A 17,776-nucleotide genomic window follows, 5' to 3' on the forward strand; every position below is an offset into this window, starting at 1 on the left:
CCGGCAACAGGTGCCCTGGCAGGAGAAGCCCAGGAGCCTGCCAGGAGCAGGCCTGCTAAGGAAATCAGGTCACAAGTGCCTGAGATGTCAGATGGGGCCACTCACATGACAAAGCCAGTGGCTACTCAGAATTTTCACAAATCCAAGAACAGACGAAGATAAAGCTAAATCTCAGGAAAGAGAAGTTATTTTAATTGAGGAATCCTCTGCCATGTCTGTCATTTCAAAACACCTCTGTGGCAACAGGCCCTGGGTTGTCGGAGGACCTGGGTTTGGCAAGTCTCTGCCACTAACAAACTCGCTGTGTATCTAGAGGGCAAGTCACCTAACCTCTCCGAGTTTCTATTTCCTCATATGCAAAACAGGCATATCTCCACTGGAACCCATTCCTTTTTAAAAAATAAATTTTGGCTGGGGCGGGGTGGAAGGATGGGGAGAAAAGTCATACAACTGTAATTGAATAACAATAAAATTTTTAAAAATAAATAAATAAATCTTAGTACTTAAAGAAAAACTATTTAAAAAATGTTAATATTTGGGGGATTAGGATGAAGGGTAGCCACAAATTCTTTGTACTATTCCTGCATCTTTTCTAAAAATGGGAAGTTATATCAAAATTAAACATTGTAATCTATTTTATTTATTGATTTTAAGAAAAACAGAGAGGGAGGGGGAAACAGAGAGGGAAAGAAAGGAAAGAGAGGGAGGGAGGATGGGGGAGAGAGAAAGAGAAACATCACTTCATTGTTCCATTTCTTTATGCACTCATTGGTTGGTTCTTGTATGTGCCCTGACCGGGGATCAAACCCACAACCCTGGTGTGTGGGGACAATGTTCTAACCAATCGAGCTAGCCGGCCAGGCTTGTGATCTATTTTAAACCAGTGAAACATGTGCACGACCAAAAATTCAAACAGAAAAGGGCAGAGAGTGAAGAGCAAGGCTTCCTCTCCCGAGTCCTGCGTGTCCAACTCCTAGTTCTCCTCTCCAGAGGCAGTGGCTCTGGGCCAGCTTCTTTTGCACATCCTTAGCAATGTCTGTGACTTAAAGTATATCCATAACTTATATCCCTTTCTTTATATAAATGCACATTGTCCTGCACCATGCTTTTCCCACTCAATAATATAACTTGAAGGTCATTCTACATTGGTAAATATTGATTTTTGGTGGTACAGTAACCATTCCTTAAATTTAATGCTCCCTAGACATGAAGGTCTCGCTTGCAACATAACGATTTTTCTAAAAAGAATAATTCAAAGTATATTATGCCTTCAGGTGTTCAACTGCATTTAAGAAACCAAACACCTGGGAATGATCTGAATGGCCATCAACAGAAAAGTTAAATATATTAGGCCACATATATTCAATGGCCCTTTGCCACCACCAAAGACACTGGGTAGGGAGGCTCTGAAATAACAAGTGTCACTCATGATAACATGCTAATTAAGGGAAAACACTGAAAAATATCAGGTACCCCATGAATACAGATTTTAAAAGACCTGAAAAAATATTCTAAAAGTACAATGCTTGACTGCATGTTTGGTGGACCCGTGGGTGACCACTTGCTCTTTACCTTCCAGATTTTTAAAATTTACCTATTGATTTTAGAGGGGGGTGGAGAGAAAAAGAGAGAGAAACATCAGTTTGTTATTCCACTTACTTATCCATTCATCGGTTGCTTCTCGTATACGCCCTGACCAGAGATCGAACCCACAACCTCGGCATATCAGGATAAAGCTCTAAGAACTGAGCTACCCGGCCAGGGCTGTCTTCCAAATTTTCTACTGGACAAGCAAAAGGGCACTAACATTTAATGTGGATCTGTTATGCAATACTCTTGTGGCCATTTTACAAAAATGATTTCCCTGAATCCTCCCCAACATACTAGGCAAGCTCTTTCCCTCTGAAAGGACAGATGCTTTGCCCAAGATCACAGATGCTGTATTTGGTTGAGGTCTGACTCCTACGTCTCTGCTCTTTTTCCCTCTGCCATGTTACCTCTAACACAATGTTTGTTGACCTAGTTTTTCTGCACCCCAATACACCTGGGGACTATGACACACTCCCTGCTATCAGCTAAGTGCCTGGCCAAGGCAGTGACTCTCACTGGGAAAACACCCCACAGGAATCCGGATTAGCTACCCTGGGCGGAGGTGATACAGCTCCTCTTCGAGAATCACTCACCTAGTTCTGTTGTAATGTGGTTGTTCAGTGTTAATTCAATCACTTAAAAACGTCTTAATTATTGAAAAGTATTTTCTGATTCTAATAGCAATTCTTGCTGATAACAGGAAACACACAAAATCACCCTCATCCCCAGCAGAGTATAATCACCATTAGCATTTTGGTATATTACCTTCTACTCTTCCTTCTATGCAGATACTATATGGCTTAAAAAAAAATTAAACTGATATGAGAAGTAATTTGGCATCTTTTTTTTTTTCTCTTAAAAATGTAGATACAGAGCATTTGGGGGGATCACTAAAATTTCTGTATAAAAATTCTGCATGACTCTTTATTCAAAGTTCTTTATATTAGTGTTTATTTTTAAAAATGTCATCTGGTTTCCTTAGTCAAACCTCTAATAAAAACATGACAAAGGTTATGTCCAGTTTTCCACCAGGACACAACAAACCCGGCTACTCTTCAGAACCTCCCAACGAGCCCTGCCACATCCAGACACCGGAGTCCGCACACCTGGGCCTGGCGAGTCATAAACACCTGGGGATCATTCTAGGCCACAGTCCTGCCTCCAGGCAACTGCGCACGCGCAGAAGCTGCCACTCAATAGAAACATACACATACCCTCCTCCCGGGAGGGACACCAAGTTTATTCTTGATATACTGACATCTACTTTAAATACTCTAAACTCGCAATTCTCAAGTACTCACTGCAGGTCCATGAGATACATAGATGAGTTTTGCCAAGATATAGCACTAACTGAAAGAGATTATAAACCATGCCACTACTTTCTATTACCTTTCCTTAAGATCCATGGGAATCTGGGTTGGAAGATGAACTGCTAAGTGTAAACCTGGGACTGGGGAAATGAAGGTAACCCTGGGTCATAAATTCTCAGAGTCGCCTAAGAAACTCCACTACACATTATCACACACATGGGGGCAATAGTAAAACGGGACATATAACTACATCGGCAGAACAACCAATGTCTTGCGCTGCCTTCAGTAGGTTAAAAACAAATCACACAGCAACCCATCAGTAACATGGGAGAGCCTGGTGGTTTCCCGTATACTTTTCAAATTCTAACACTTACTTTTGTTTTGGTGGGTCAGCAATCTTGATAGGGCGGAGTAAATGAAATATTTTCATGGTTGAAACTATCTTTATGCCCTGGCTGGTGTAGCTTAGTGGATTGAGTGCTGGCCTGTGAACCAAAGGGTGACTGGTTCGATTCCCAGTCAGGGCAAATGCCTTGGTTGCAGGCCAGGTCCCCAGTGGGGGGCATGTGGGAGGCAACCACACATTGATGTTTCTCCCCCTCTCTTTCTCCTTCCCTTCCCTTCTCTCTAAAAATAAATAAATAAAATCTTAAAACAAAAACAAAAAAACTATCTTTATATCAGTTGTTCCCAAATATCTATGTCCAGCTAATTCCCAGAATTCCTTTTTCTCAGAAAAGGATGAGCTCTAAAGGCTACCTGTGAAATGTCCTAAAAGACAATCACACAGCAGAATGCCATCCTTTCCAACTTCCTTTTAAAAAATGAACATGTCCATTAGAAAAAGCTGAGAAGAATTTATGCCAAGACAGTCACAATCATGGGGATTATGAGCTTCAGATTCAAATACTATCCAACCACTTATTTCTACTTGGATAGCCCAAATATGTTCCAGCTGAGCTCACCCGTGCACCCTACTCATAGCCTACTTACCGCTGAAACCTGTTTTTCCTCCTTACTCCCAATATAGGGTAAAGGTGCCAACAACCACGCCGCCTGCCAGACCAGAAATCAAAGTTCAAAACCCTTCCTTTGGCCTAGAATGCACGGCTTCAATGTCATTTCCTCTTTGGATCCCTCAGACTGAGTGAGGCCTGTACGCTCGGCTTTCACAGGATTTAGCATGTTTCCTTCATGGCAATGCTATCACATTTCAGCTGAGCTTTCTTTGTCTCTGTGCCCCATTATTTCCATCATAAAACAGGCATGTAAACACAGTGGAGAATTTATTGTTGTTAAGTGCCTGGTGCATAGTAAGCATCCAATAAATATAAACTCTTATTATAGTTGTACTAGAAGTTAGAACTCTTCTGAGAGCAAGTAACAAATAATTAATGGTTATACAAACAAGTCATTGAAAGTCACAGTAATTTACTTGTAACTGTTAAAGGTGCAATCATTACCTATTCAGGGAGACTGGAAGTTCTATATCGGGAAGGAGCGTATTTGCCTCGTTCACCCCTCTAGCCGCAGGTTTCTTACAGAGGTAGGCAGAGGAGGTAATTTATGTTGAGTAAATGAGAGGATTTTAGCTTCTATGTGCCTTCAGCCTCAGAATGCTGTGTCTTCTGCCTCCTACACAGCTCTGGGATCTTGTTCTCTCTACCCCAGTTTCTTCAGGCTCTCAACACCCCCCTTCAGGGATCTATCTCAGGGGTCTGCTAACTGGTCTTCCTGCCGCCAGTTCTGCCTCCCCCCAGTTCACCCTCCACACTGCTGCCAGATGGCATTTTTAAAATGTGAATGTGATCCAGTCCTCGCCCTGACAAGAGTCCTTGGGTAAACACCCACTGCCTGGAGTAACAGCCTCCAGAAGAGGGTGTGTGCATCTCTAAGGGGTCTGCAGTAATACCCATTGTGGTGTGAGAAGACAATATTAAGACCTGTATTTTCATTCTTTATTTATATAGCAAACAGTACTAAAACCTAATGTATTTAAGACTGGTGCTAGGGTATGTGTGTGATATTTTCAGAGTACAGGCTTAAGATTCAGCCTAGTAAAAGTCAGTTGTGTGGAAAATATTTAAGGGCAAAATTTCTAATAATATCCTCAGTCTACAAAGAATATCACTTTAACACAGTCACAGTATTTGGTATTAGCTCCTCCACCCCCTAAATGGTTGCAATGAAGTTTGGTTTGAATCCCTCCTTGTTTATCAAGGCCCCTTGGATTATAGAGTATAACACACCCATCATAACCTCACGAAGAGCCAGAAGCCACTGAAATCACTTACTTGCTCCGTGGGGAACAGGGTATTGATATACTCCACAGCATTGAAATCTGCTCGATCTAGAGGATCCTGGCTTGGAAACACCTATATAAAGATAGATTAGAAATAACTCATATTCCTGTCTTGTTTCATGAGTTCTTTCCTTCCTCCCTACTGGGTGGTAAATTCTATTTATAAGACTTGACATACAACAGATGCTCAATAAAATGTTAAAAGTAAATCTCGAATGTTCACTAACATCTGTAATTTTAACATCTTGGATCTTGGTGCAACCAACCAAATGTGCAAGAGTGGAAAGTTCCACAGTAGCCAACAAAATCCCAATGACAAGGAAAAATAAATGCACATTGTGCAAATCGGAGTAAACCAGCTGGTGACATGGCTGTATTAAGAAAGTCTTGATTAGAAGCCCTGGCTGTGTAGCTCAGTGGATTGAGCGTGGGCTTCGAACCAAGGGGCCACCAGTTCAGTTCCCAGTCGGGGCACATGCCTGGGGTGTGGGCCAGGTCCCCAGTAGGGGCCATGGGAGAGGCAACCACACATTGGTTTCTCTCCCTCTCTCTCCCCCTCCCTTCCCCTCTCTCTAAATGTAAATAAAATCTTAAAAAACTAAAAATGAAAGTCTTGATAGCAGACCCATGCGCTATGTCTCCGTGAGGTCTCAGTAATAGAATTCACTTCGCACTGAAGCAATTTCATGTTTCCCACGGTGTCAGGGAGTGAAGGGCTAGTGGTCAGGAGCTGTCAATCTCTAGCAGACACCGGCACGCTGCCTCCTGAGGAACGTAGCTAAACCCCTTCAAAAACTGCAGCTTGACAAGGCGGATCATAAAAGTAGTCAAGAGATACCCTGGGTAGTGGATTTCACCGGCTCAATATTGTGATTCTGGTAAGCAAACTCTTTTCTGATATCTGCTTATTAGATAAGCCTGTGCTAGAACTCAGTCTTAACAGTAAATACGTGCTCTCCCAAAATCCTTGTTAAACAATAACTGACTATGATTTGTATCTTCGACTAGAGCCCACTAGGTCCAAAGAGCAAATGTCTTTGTCTGGCAAGTGGAGGTGAGTGGGGAGCAGTGTTGCCTGAGAACAAAATCCTTTGCCCAATGGGCTGGCATCCCCGGGATGTGCCAGGTGAGCTCTGTATGGGTAATCCAATCACTCCTAGAAAAACACACATCCAAGAATCTATAAATGGGACAATACAAATAAATGGCTTAGTACAGTAGCAGACCCACAGTAAGTGTTAATGGTCAATAAATATTAACTATTAATATATATATTATAGAAATAACTAATAGTAGTAATGCTTTACTTTGAATGTGGCATAATCCCCTTTTATTAAATCATATTCCTGCCAATTCTTTTAAGAGAGATATTCTCCCTTTATCAGGAACAATACCCTCTATGAGGGTCTAAATCAATGATTTTCAACCTTTTTCATCTCACGGCACACATAAACTAATTCCTAAAATTCTGCGGCACACCAAAAAATACATATTTTGCCAATCTGACAAAAAATAGGTATCATTTTGACTCATTCACACTGGACAGTTATTGTTGTGTTGCTGATGTCATTTTTTAATTTGAAAATTTAAGGAAAAAGAGGTCAGTGTCCCTGACCAAATAGATACTGCATGTTTTAAAAATTCTTGCCGCACACCAGTGGAAAATCGCTGGTCTAAAGCACTATTTTCTAATATCATTACTCTTCCAAAAAGCTCAATAAACTGGAAAAGAGAATGCAGAGAGTCCCTGCAGGGAAGGGCAGCCTCTTGGGAACATTCTTCAACCTAACCTAACCTAGTCAACAGCAGGAACTCTCAGCCATCTAAGTGTGGTAAAGGGGTCCTTGCCCAACCTTTTCTCCTCCGCTCTGCGATCCGCTTCGGAAATTAAAGTTACGCCCTCCCCTCAATTCGGAGTCACGCACAAGAAGCTAGACTGAGAATCTACGCGAGCAGCGGCACACCAGCCTGGTAAGTGAATGAACAGCTCTAAACCCGCCCCCCGTCCCCAAATCTGGGGTTGCAGCGCTGAGGTCCCATCTTCCAGGTTCATCCTTTCGGGCAGCACAGCTCTGCCCAAACGCACCAGGATGCCCCACCCTCCAAAGACAACCAAGGCCTAGTAAAGGCTCTCTCCCCTAGATTCAGAAAGCCCTTCCCACCACCACCTCCCTCCTAACATCTCCTTTCCCTTCAGTGCCTAACTCTCACCCCCCTGTCCAAAGACCGCTTCTACCCCGCGCAACCCCAGGTCCCACCCCCAGAGCTGTCCCGTCCTCCGCACTCTCCTCCCCTCAGGGGGCGGAACGCTCACCTGCTCTATGGCGAGCTGCACGTCTGGCGTGAGCTGCAGCACGGCTTCCAGCTCCTCCACGAACTCCAGTTCCTCCTCCTCCATCATCCCGCCGCGCAGCTCCCTCCGGATGCACACCCCAACCCGGATCCGGCCTCCTGAAGTCACCCAAGCCGCAGAACAGCAACCCTCCGCGGCAGCGCTCGGGAAAGGTTTAGCTCTGTTAGCCAGCCGGGAGCTTCCGGGAGCCAAGCACTTCCGGGACCCGGGGCACTCTGGGATAGCGGAGGACTGACCTCTGCTTGCCGGGCGCAGGCAATGCTGTCACGTCCCTGGAGTCTTCCCGGACAGCCCTGTAGTCGGCATCCCCTACCTGACCCCTCAGCTCTCCTTAAGATGGTGGGGGCCCTCATCCCCTCACTGAAGGGCCATGATATTGGGGAGGGCCCGGCCGTTCCTGCAGGACTCCCCAGTGAGAGGGAGCCCCAGCACCTTTGCAACCGACCGACAGCAACCCGCACGGGCCGGGCTGCGAAGCCGGCGATCCTTCAGCTCCCAGGGCCCCCTTGGTCAGTGGCAGTAGGTGTCCCCCTGCCATCGGGGGAGAAATGATCCCAGCTGGTAAGTGGCGATGTTGCCAAAGACAGTATGTAGGATGAAACAGCGCCCACTTTAGGAGTTCAGTTCCCCTTGTGTCAAGCCTCTAAGCTGAGATTTATAGGGTGTCCGCAGCTTCCTGCTTGGGGTAGGGGTGGGGAAGGGGAGATCCGGCCCCGCGCTGGGGACATGTTTACTTTCTGAGACTCTGAATACCTGGAGTCTAAGTCCCATTCCACGACTGATAAGCCGTGTAATCTTGAACAAATTACTCCACCTGCTTCTCCTGCAACGATGAGAGTTAAATATAAAAAGCACTATGCAAATTTAAGCTCGTAATACAGGTAATGTTAGGGTGTCTATTTCTTATGCACCACAGAGAAGACGACACCAGATCGCCCTGTGGAACCACTTTTTCTCCAGACACTTAAAACAACGAGGAAATTGCAGCCAAAGTTAGAGCTGTTTTGCCAATTAAACGTGAAATTCCATGATGGAAGAGTCCCTGGCCCCTCTGAGCCTTTTCAAATTTTTTTTTTTAGTTTTATCAAAGTTATAGTAAAGAAAAGATAGAAGCAACATAATTTCTAACAATAAAGGAAGGCTTAAAATATAAATCAGCAATAAAATAGAATATTATTGATTCATAAAATCATAGCTTTTAAAAATTCTTTAATGATGTTGAAAAATGTGCATAAAATATTTCAGAAAGCAAAATGTATAGCATGGTCCCAGTTTCTGTGTCTGTGTATTCTGTGCCTATAAAAATGATAGCAAAGAAATAGTACCCTCCTGCAGGTGATGGAATGTCTGTTCTTTGTACCTTTTCCCAAAATGTCTACAATGAACCCGTAGTACTTTTATAATGAGGATTCCTTTTTTTTTCTTTAAGGAAAAGGTAACAATACCCACTTGTCTTGGATTTTTCTTTTCATTTTCTTGCATTAAGAAATAATTTACATGCAGTGCAGTTCACCCATTTAGTTTATAATGATGTGATTTTTGATAGCTGTGTATAGCCACACGACCACCAACACTGTCAAATCCAAAGACAGTTCCATCATCGCCCCCCCTTAATTCCCTCATGCCTCACTCCACCCCTGGCAACCACTGGCCTGATTTCTGTCCCAACCGTTTGACTTTTCCAGGATGTCACGTAAGTGGAAACATACACGCGTCACCTTTTGAGTCTGGCTTCTTTCACTTAGCGTAATGCACTTGCGTTTCATCCGTGCTGTCGCATGTATCAGCCGTTCATTTCTTCTTTCTTCTTGCATGTAGTATTCCACTACACGGACACGCCACCATGTGCTCATCCATTCGCTGGCTGAAGGATGTTAGGGTTGTTTCCAGTTTTGAGCAATGATGAATAAAGCTGCTATAAACACTCATGTGCAGGTTTTTGTGTGCATAAGTTTTCATTTCACTTGGGTAAATACCTAGAAGCGGGATTGCTGGGTTGTGTGATGAGTCTGTGTGTAACTTTATCAGAAACTGGTAAACATTTCCCCTCGTGGCTGTATCGTTTTTTGCATTGCTACCAGCAATGCACGAGAGTTCTGGTTGCTCACAGAGCTTATGCTTAATGATCATAATAACAACTAACATTTCGTAGCCCTTACTACATGCCAGGCACCATGCTCAGCATGCATTGTCTCTCTTAATCTGTGTGGCAATTCTGAGGCGGGTAGTTATTATCACTATCCCCATTAACAGATGAGAACATGGAGATGTAGTTAAAAACGAAACGAAAACCTTGCCCATTTATTGAATGTGTGACCAAATGTTCCTGCTGGTGCTAAGCACTGGGCTGGGTGCTGGGGAATGATCCATCAACGGAACAGACCAAGGGCCTGCCTCCGTGGAGTTATATCCATGCATGAAAAGGGTATTCATACAAATAAACACATAATGGTGATAGGTCTCATGAGAGACAAGTAAAGCGTATGTCGAGAAACTGTGGTGATAGAGTGTTCTGACTGGTCAGGAAGGGCTTCTCTGGGGAAGTAAATTTTAAGCAGAAGCAAAGGGTGGAGGCGGACAGTAGAGGGTGACACGTGAAAGGAATGGAATATGCGAAAGCCATGAAGAAGTTGGCCAGGGTGACAGGACTTTGAAAGCCAAGGGGAAAGTGCTACTAGAGGAGAGATAGGCAGTGCGAGGTAGTGGAGGCTCTTGGAGGTCATGTTAAGGAATGGAAAGCCTTGGAAGGATTGTAAGCAGAGGAGTGACCAGACCGGGTTTACCGTGCCTATCATCAGCCCTAGGCTCCTCATTTTTGTTTTCTGCTTCCGGGCAGCCCGCATGGCCATAGAGGGTCATGTAACCGGGTGGCCATCTCCAGTAGAAATTCATGCTCCCAGTTTCCATTGATTGTCCTTTTACACATCCACTGTCATGTCTTAACTGCCTTCCCCCTCTGACCCCAAACCTTTCCCTGCTCAGAAGCTCTCAACTCCATCACTTTTTTCCTTTCTCCCCTTTGCAGATAAGACACTAGTAATGAATGTAAGTTACACAGGACAAAAAATGTGGGACTATAAAAGAGGAGAGATACAGGTAGATACTATGTTTTAAAAAACCACATTAATGCCCTGGCTGGTGTGACTCCGTGGATTGAGCACCAGCCTGCAAAACAAAAGGTCCCCAGTTCCATTCCTCCTCAGGGCACATGCCTGGGTTGCGGGCCAGGTCCCCAGCTGGGGGTGTGTGAGAGGCAACTGATGGATGTATCTCTTGCACATCGATATTTCTCTCCCTCTCTTTCTCCCTCCCTTCCCCTCTCTCTAAAAATATAAATAAAATACTTTAAAAAACTGCATTAAAATAAGTTATAACAGGCTAGACTGCTTTGCCTATGATAAGCAAAAGAGGGAAAAACCTTCAGTAGAAAGGGGAAGCCTGAAAAGACAGATCATACACTTAAATAAAATGTGGAAGTTTATAGATGTGAGAAATTTGGATACAAAAATAGCTTCTGATATTCTCTCAAATGAGCTGGGCTTTTTCTTTTTAAACAATTTCCTGTCATGCTGTGGAATAGGGTACAGCTGATGACAAGGTACCACAGAAAACATATTTTCTACCTTGAAATGTCACCAAATGAGGCATAAATTCAGTCTAATATTTAAACACACACACACAAACCTTGGAGACCCTATCCTCTAATAACAGGTGATGGTAAAGGCTGGGTTGGAAAAGAAGTATATGACAGGCAGTCGAGGAGTCATGGGGCACATCTCTGAGATTCACAGCACCCCAAAATGAGGAATTCATAACGTTTGTGAAACGTTATGCCAAAAAAATGGTAAGTATATAGGATGAAATATTAAGTCATTTCAAAACAGCCTTTGTTAATGAAACCCAGTAAGATCTCTTAATTTCATGCACCTCTGCAATTCAGTGTTTTTCCTAAATCTGTTAAAATGAATCTCCAATATCCTGTTATATTTGTAACTGGTTTCATTGTTTGTGGAGTACTAGAATGTATCAAGTAGACATTGTGCAGAGTACATTTTATAAGATCAAGACACCCTCTCTATAGGGACCTTCCCTCTCCATAGTGACCTTCTCCGGAAAAGCTGGGCGTTTGTGAAACTTCCTGTAAAACACTGTGGGATGCCTGGCGTACCTGATCCTAGTGCCAGCAGCGTGGCCCCTTCCGCCAGCACTGTGATAACCAAAATCACCCCCTCCGAATTCCCTCAGGCCCTCGAGGACTGCCAGGCACTACCGCACTTAGATCCTCTCCCAGGCCAATTTGTAGTGGAGGAATATACTTTAATTTCTACATGAAATTCTGTTCAAAATGTTTTCTTGGTGCTACTTTATGGGTTGTTATTAGTACCTGGCTTTTCATGACGACAGGTTCTTTGCTGTCTTTTAATTTCTGAATGTTCTGAATATCCTGGACCCTGGCATTTCCTGACATTCGTATCATTCTGAATGTTTCCATATCCTGGACACCCGGTTTTGTTTTGATTGGTACTCTGGTTCTCTGTGCACGCTCAGTCTTGTTAAGCAGATCATAATCTCCAGCTAGCTTCAGTAGCTCCCCTGTTCCCACGGTCATAGCTCAGGCAGTCAGTCCTGTGTGTACGCTAGCTCCCAGATGATTTTAAATGAGACCCCTTCCCCACTGGCTACATTGGGTTCATATCTAGTAATTCCTTTACTTACTTAACAAAGTAATCAATATATAGGGGGAACTGACAGCTTCTTTTGTGCAAATCTTACAACGAATACACAAACACTTGTTTTATAAAACTGCCATTAAGTAGTACAATCATTAGAATGTAACTACCATTAATTCATTGTATCTAACACCCTGGCTGGATGCAGCCAGCCCTGTGTTCTGCTTTCTTTGACTCTGCTTCTTCCTCCTGAGTTCTGTTGCAGTCCCTGAGCTAGATCTTCGGCCTCTCCTCTTCTCTGATCTCTACCAGTAGTTCTTCATCTTTTTGGAATCCAGACCCCTTGGAGGAGGGAAAGAAAAATACACGTTTGCACAACATTTTGCATGCAAATTTAAGGTGGAGGATCCCATTATTTCTTAAACTTAAAAAAAAAAACCCATGCCTCCTTCTGCTAAACACAGAAATCTTACAACAACCCTCCCCCACACAGCATTCTGATAGGTCTCCTCGTCATCCCTCCGATCTTACAATCACTGAGATGCAGCTGATACCCATTCTCTACCAGCCAAGATTTTTTTCCCCAGGTATACTTTGTTAGGTCTACATCAGAAAACCAGTAAAAAGTTTTCTTTCCTCAATATAGTATTGTCCAAGATTCTGATTGCTTCCTCAACCCCAACCCCTTGTTGAGACTCACCGCTTTGAGAGGCCACTCTCACGGCCATCGTTAGTCCCCAAATCTTTATACCCACACTCGGGTTTCTCTCTTTAGTGTCAGGCACATATTGTCAACAGCCAGTGAAAATGGTCACTTTGCTTATTCTGTTTCTCTTTTTCTTTGCCTTCATTGCCCTGGCCTAGGCACATTTATCTGATGGGTTTAGAGTTTAGCATTTTTATGGGCAGATAGAATCCACTGTGCTAAACGATAGTGAATGGTTTTAGGGACTAATCCAATACAGTGCACGTGCTTGGTACTTGATGCACAGCTTAAATGTTTTCATATGCGTTGTTTCTTAGTCTTCACCACAGTCCTTGAGGTAGGTAGGACAGCAGGGCGAGGAGCCAAGGCCAGGCGAAGTATCGGCCTGCTAGACTGACACTAACTCTGTTACACTGCAGGCCAGCACTTTTGCTCCCCTGCCTCTCTAACCTCCTGACCTAGGTCCTGTTATAGCGGGGAAAGCTTGGGAAAATCAAAGCCAATGCTTTCCCTGAGCTTGTGTGATGCTTTGACACTTTAATAGGTGATGACCCCAGAAGTATGTTACATGTTTGTCATGGTTTTAAAACATTACCTTCCATGCCCTTATTGGTGTGGCTCATTTGGGTGGGTGTCATCCCACAGGGTGAAAGGTCACCAGTTAGATTCGAGTCAAGGTGTTGCCCGGTTGTAGGTTGGGGCACCTATGAGAGGCAACCGAGCGGTGTTTCTCTCACGCATCAATGTTTCTCTCCCTCCCTTTCTTCCTCCCTCCCTCCCCCTCTCTCTAAAAATAAATAAATGAAATGAAATAAAAATATTACCTTTTATGTATTTTTCAAGGCAGCGTGCTTTTCCTCATTGAATTTCTAAGTTTATTTCAAAATACTCACACACACATCCTGAATGATGTTCCACAGAGCGCTAAGCAGGTTTAACACTGAGAGCCATTCCTTTCCAGGTGTGGGTGCTAATTTTCCTTTCTTTTCTGTTTATGTAACAAATAATGACTTTTGACTGGAAAACTCATCCAACACAGGAAAATGCAAAACCCCCTCTTAATTCACATCACCCCACATACACAGAAAGCCAACGTATGCACATACATACTTCTCTCCCCAAAGGAAGCGCTGTTAGCGATTTGGTTTTTTGCTTTCCAAACCTTTCTTTGTGTGATTGTATAGCAGTATATGTATTGCCAATCACACCTATAGTTTTTTAATTTTTAATTTTATTTTTTTATCCTCACCGGAGGACATGCTTATTGGTTTTAGAGAGAGGAGAATGGAGGTAGAGAGGGAGAAAAACATCAAACCCAACCGGGACTGAACCCACAACCTAGGCATATGCCCTGACTGGGAATTGAACCCACGGCCTTGCAGTTTACAGGATGACACTCCAACCAACCGAGTCACACCAGCCAGGGCCACACTTTCAGATTTAAAAAAAAATCTTAAGTCATATCTCGCTATACTTATTATTCAGCGATGTGTTCGTTTCCCTTTAACAGCATGTTCGGGAGCTCTTTATATTTTGGTCTATCTCGCCTTTTAATGTCTATATAGTATTCCACAGTTTGACTATATCATAAAGTATTTTTTACTTGATGTTTAGATTGATTATAAACGTTTGCTGCTACAAACAATACTATATCCTTGTAATACATACTTATACTTCTACCAGCATTGAAAAAGTACCTGTATCCTTGTATCGTTATGTACACTGACAGTATCAGTCTTTTAAATATTTACTTACAAAGCTTCCATTGGCCTTTTGTATTTCTTCTGTGTATTTCCAGTCTATATGGCATCTCAATCATTCTTCTGGGTCGTTTGTTTCTTCATAATTTGTACAATCTCTTTGACTATTCTGAATATTAACCCTTGTTCTGGTATGTACTACAAATATTTTTTTTTCTAAACTGTTACTCGTCTTTTAACTTGCTAATAGTGCCTTTTGATGTACAGGAGTTTTTTGGTTTGGTTTTGTTTTTTAATACACACAAATCTGCCCGTCCTTGTCTATAGGCCATCTGGGCTTCATGCTTTGGGAAAGCTTTCTCTAGCCTGTGAATTTAAAAGATTTTTCAAAATGTTCTTCTAATACAGTGTTGTGCTTGCTTCAGCAGTGCATGTATTTATAGTGTTGCTTTTTATGTTCAGCCTTTGATGTATTTGGGGGTTTTTTAGAGATTTTGTTTATTTATTTTTAGATAGCAGGAGGGAGGGAGGGAGAAAGAGAGGGAGAGAAACATCAATGTGTGGTTGCCTCTCACGTGCCCCCAACTGGGGACCCAGCCCACAACCCAGGCATGTGCCCTGACTGGGAATCAAACCAGCGACCCCTTAGTCCCCTGGCCTGTGCTCAATCCACTGAGCTACACCAGGTGAGGCACTGATATATTTGGAATTTATGTTTGTGTTTGGTGTCTGTCAGGGTGTTGTATCAGCTTCCTAGGGCTACTGTAACAAATTACCGTGGGTGGGTACATTATGACAATAGAAATTTATTTTCTTACAGTTCTGGAGGTCAGGATTCTGAAATGACGTTGTCAGCAGGGCTGTTTCCTTTTGGGAGGACCTGAAGGACAAACTGTTCCATACCTGTCCCCTAGTTTCTGGTGGCTGACAGCAGTCCTTGGTATTTCTTGGCTCGTCGATGCAGCATTCCAATTTCTCACTCTGTTGTCACATCGCCGCCTTCTCTGTGCCCGAGTCCTCTTCTGTCTCTTATGAGTGTACTTCATGGGACTTAGGGCCCACTCGAATCCAGTAAGGTCTCATGGTCTCATCTCAATCCTTAGCCTAATTTTACCTGCAAAGACCTCATTTCTAAATAAGGTCACATTCTAAGGTTCTGGGTGGATGTGAATGTGGGGGGCGGGGGAGGAGCACTATTTAACTAATTTTATTTTTCCAAAGGAAGGTTAATGGTTTCTGTGGTTTTCTTACATAGTCCTTTCTGGCCTCACAAGTATGATGTGTTTGCCACAGATTAAGTTTAGCTGGTTTGGTTCAGGACTCAGTTGTTTTTTTTAATCCTCACCCACGGACACGTTTATCGATCTTACAGAAACAGAGGAGAGGACGGAGAGAGAGAAACAGCGATCAGCTGCCTTCCAAACGCACCCTACCAGGGATCGAACTCACAACCGAGGTATGTGCCCTGACCAGGAATCAAACCCACGGCATTTTTTTGGTGCACATGCCAACGCTCCAACCAGCTGAGCCACCCGGCCAGGGCAGGACTCAGTTTTGTTCCATTGACCTATTTGTTTCCTTTATACTGTTTCCGTTATGATAATTTGTAGAATGTTTTAATATATTGTAAATTCCTCCCCATCCCTGGTTTTTCTTTTCATTCAAAATATTTATTTCTTGGTTATTCTTTCACATTATCTCTAATTTATATAAGCTTTAAAAGTATTTATTGAGTCTATTAAAAACATGTTGGGGTTTTGATTGGAATTGTATTGAATTTATAGATCAATTTGGGGGAAACTGACATGTTTACAACATTGAATCTTCCCTTAAGGGTCATGCTCTCCATTCATTTAGGCATTTATGTCTTTTAGTAAAGGTTTGTAACTTTGTTCATATGAGTCTTGCATAGTTCCTGTTAGGTCTAAAACTAGTGGTTTTATAAATGAAACATTGGTCCCTTTTTTCTATTACAGTTTCTGATGGGTAATTTCTGGCTGATAGGAAATCCACTTATTTTTGTGTGTTGGCCATGTATCCGCCACCTTACTGCAGTTATCTCATTCCCTATTTCAGTGGAGTGTCTTAGTCCTTCCTGAGAGGGTAGCACATTGTTTGGCATGGCGGTCGTTTTCTCTCCTCCCTTCTGAGGCTGAAGTCTCTTTCGAAGGTTTGCGTGTGTGCTGTCGCGTTGGAGCCCAACAGCAGAGTGTTAGACAGCCGCAGACTGGGTGGACATGACACTTAAAATCTAAGCAGAAGAAAACACAAAGACAAACCAGTCAAGCTCAAGACACTGCAAAGGAAACAACGGACTTATAATTCACAAAAGAAGGAACGCGGCAGGATTTTGACGAGCGAGTGCTCCCTGTTCTTCATCGTCTACCAATATTACTGAAGGCCTTCTAAGACCTGTGCTCGGCAGCTCCATCAAGTTACCTGGCAACGGGGGAGTTTGCTCCGCCTGCGGAGCAAATGTCTTTCGGTCTGGCTCATAAGCCAACAGTCCTTTCAGTCCTGAGACTGACCATTAGCACTTCGTGAGGTCAGTCACAGAGCAGTGGTGACACTCGGCTGCCAAGTAAGTGCGTGGGCATTTATAATGCAGCTCCCTTCCCTAGTAAGCCTTTGAAGCCCTTGTCACTTACCAGCTCTTCTGCGCTGTTTTTTAGCCTCTCGCCTTTTAGGTTTTCACCTGCAATCTTGCTGAGAGGTAATTAACTTTGTGGTTGAAATTGGCTGTGCAGGGTAAAAGACACTAGGGGCTTAGCTTCGCAAACAACGGCTTTTCCCTTCCTCATTTCTTAACAAATATCACGCGCCTAGTTTACTAAATAGCTTAATAGAGCTCAGCCTATAAAAAGAAAAAAACTAGATAAATAGGAGCTTGGGTTTCTACAGATATTTTCATACCCACTTTAAAGACAGAAACATCCTGATTGGCTCAGTGGTTTGGGCATCATCCCACAAACCTGAAGGTCACTGGTTCGAATCCTCCGTCAGGGCACATACCTGGGTTGTCCGCCAGGTCCCCCAGTTGAGGGCCTGCAAGAAGCAACTGATTGATGTTTCTCTCCTTTTCTTTCTGCCTCCTTTCCCCCCTCTCTAAAAATAAATAAATAAAATCTTTTAAAAATACATTTAA

General features: G+C 43.3%; 2 protein-coding genes and 1 long non-coding RNA gene across 7 annotated transcripts in view; 1 reads left to right on the plus strand and 2 right to left on the minus strand.

Annotated features, from left to right (window-relative positions):
• Positions 1–7,750, minus strand: part of VPS53 (VPS53 subunit of GARP complex) — a 127,302-nt gene extending 119,552 nt beyond the window's left edge. The window contains exons 1-2 of the mRNA XM_024565206.4: positions 7,517–7,750; positions 5,195–5,275 (exon numbers count right to left, since the gene is read on the minus strand). Coding sequence (XP_024420974.1) covers positions 5,195–5,275; positions 7,517–7,603 — 168 coding nt within the window. The 5' untranslated portion in view covers positions 7,604–7,750. The remainder of the gene's footprint in view (positions 1–5,194; positions 5,276–7,516) is intronic.
• Positions 7,751–7,935: 185 nt separating this feature from the next.
• On the plus strand, positions 7,936–16,940 carry LOC128779236 (uncharacterized). The gene is made up of 3 exons (XR_011650378.1): positions 7,936–8,116; positions 16,004–16,087; positions 16,802–16,940. It is a non-coding gene; the product is annotated as an uncharacterized lncRNA (long non-coding RNA).
• GEMIN4 (gem nuclear organelle associated protein 4) overlaps positions 10,907–17,776 on the minus strand; it is a 29,924-nt gene continuing 23,054 nt past the window's right edge. For 4 of the 5 annotated variants that reach the window (XR_008425239.1, XR_011650377.1, XR_008425238.2 and 1 more), the window contains 2 exons: positions 17,644–17,736; positions 15,418–16,882 (listed from right to left, as the gene is read on the minus strand). The gene's annotated coding sequence lies outside the window, so the exon portion shown is untranslated. Of the gene's footprint in view, positions 12,568–15,417; positions 16,883–17,643; positions 17,737–17,776 lie in introns of those variants that run through there. The other variant, XR_011650376.1, reaches the window with a different exon arrangement.

Source organism: Desmodus rotundus, chromosome 9, assembly GCF_022682495.2.
Source record: "Desmodus rotundus isolate HL8 chromosome 9, HLdesRot8A.1, whole genome shotgun sequence".
Lineage (NCBI taxonomy): Eukaryota > Metazoa > Chordata > Mammalia > Chiroptera > Phyllostomidae > Desmodus > Desmodus rotundus.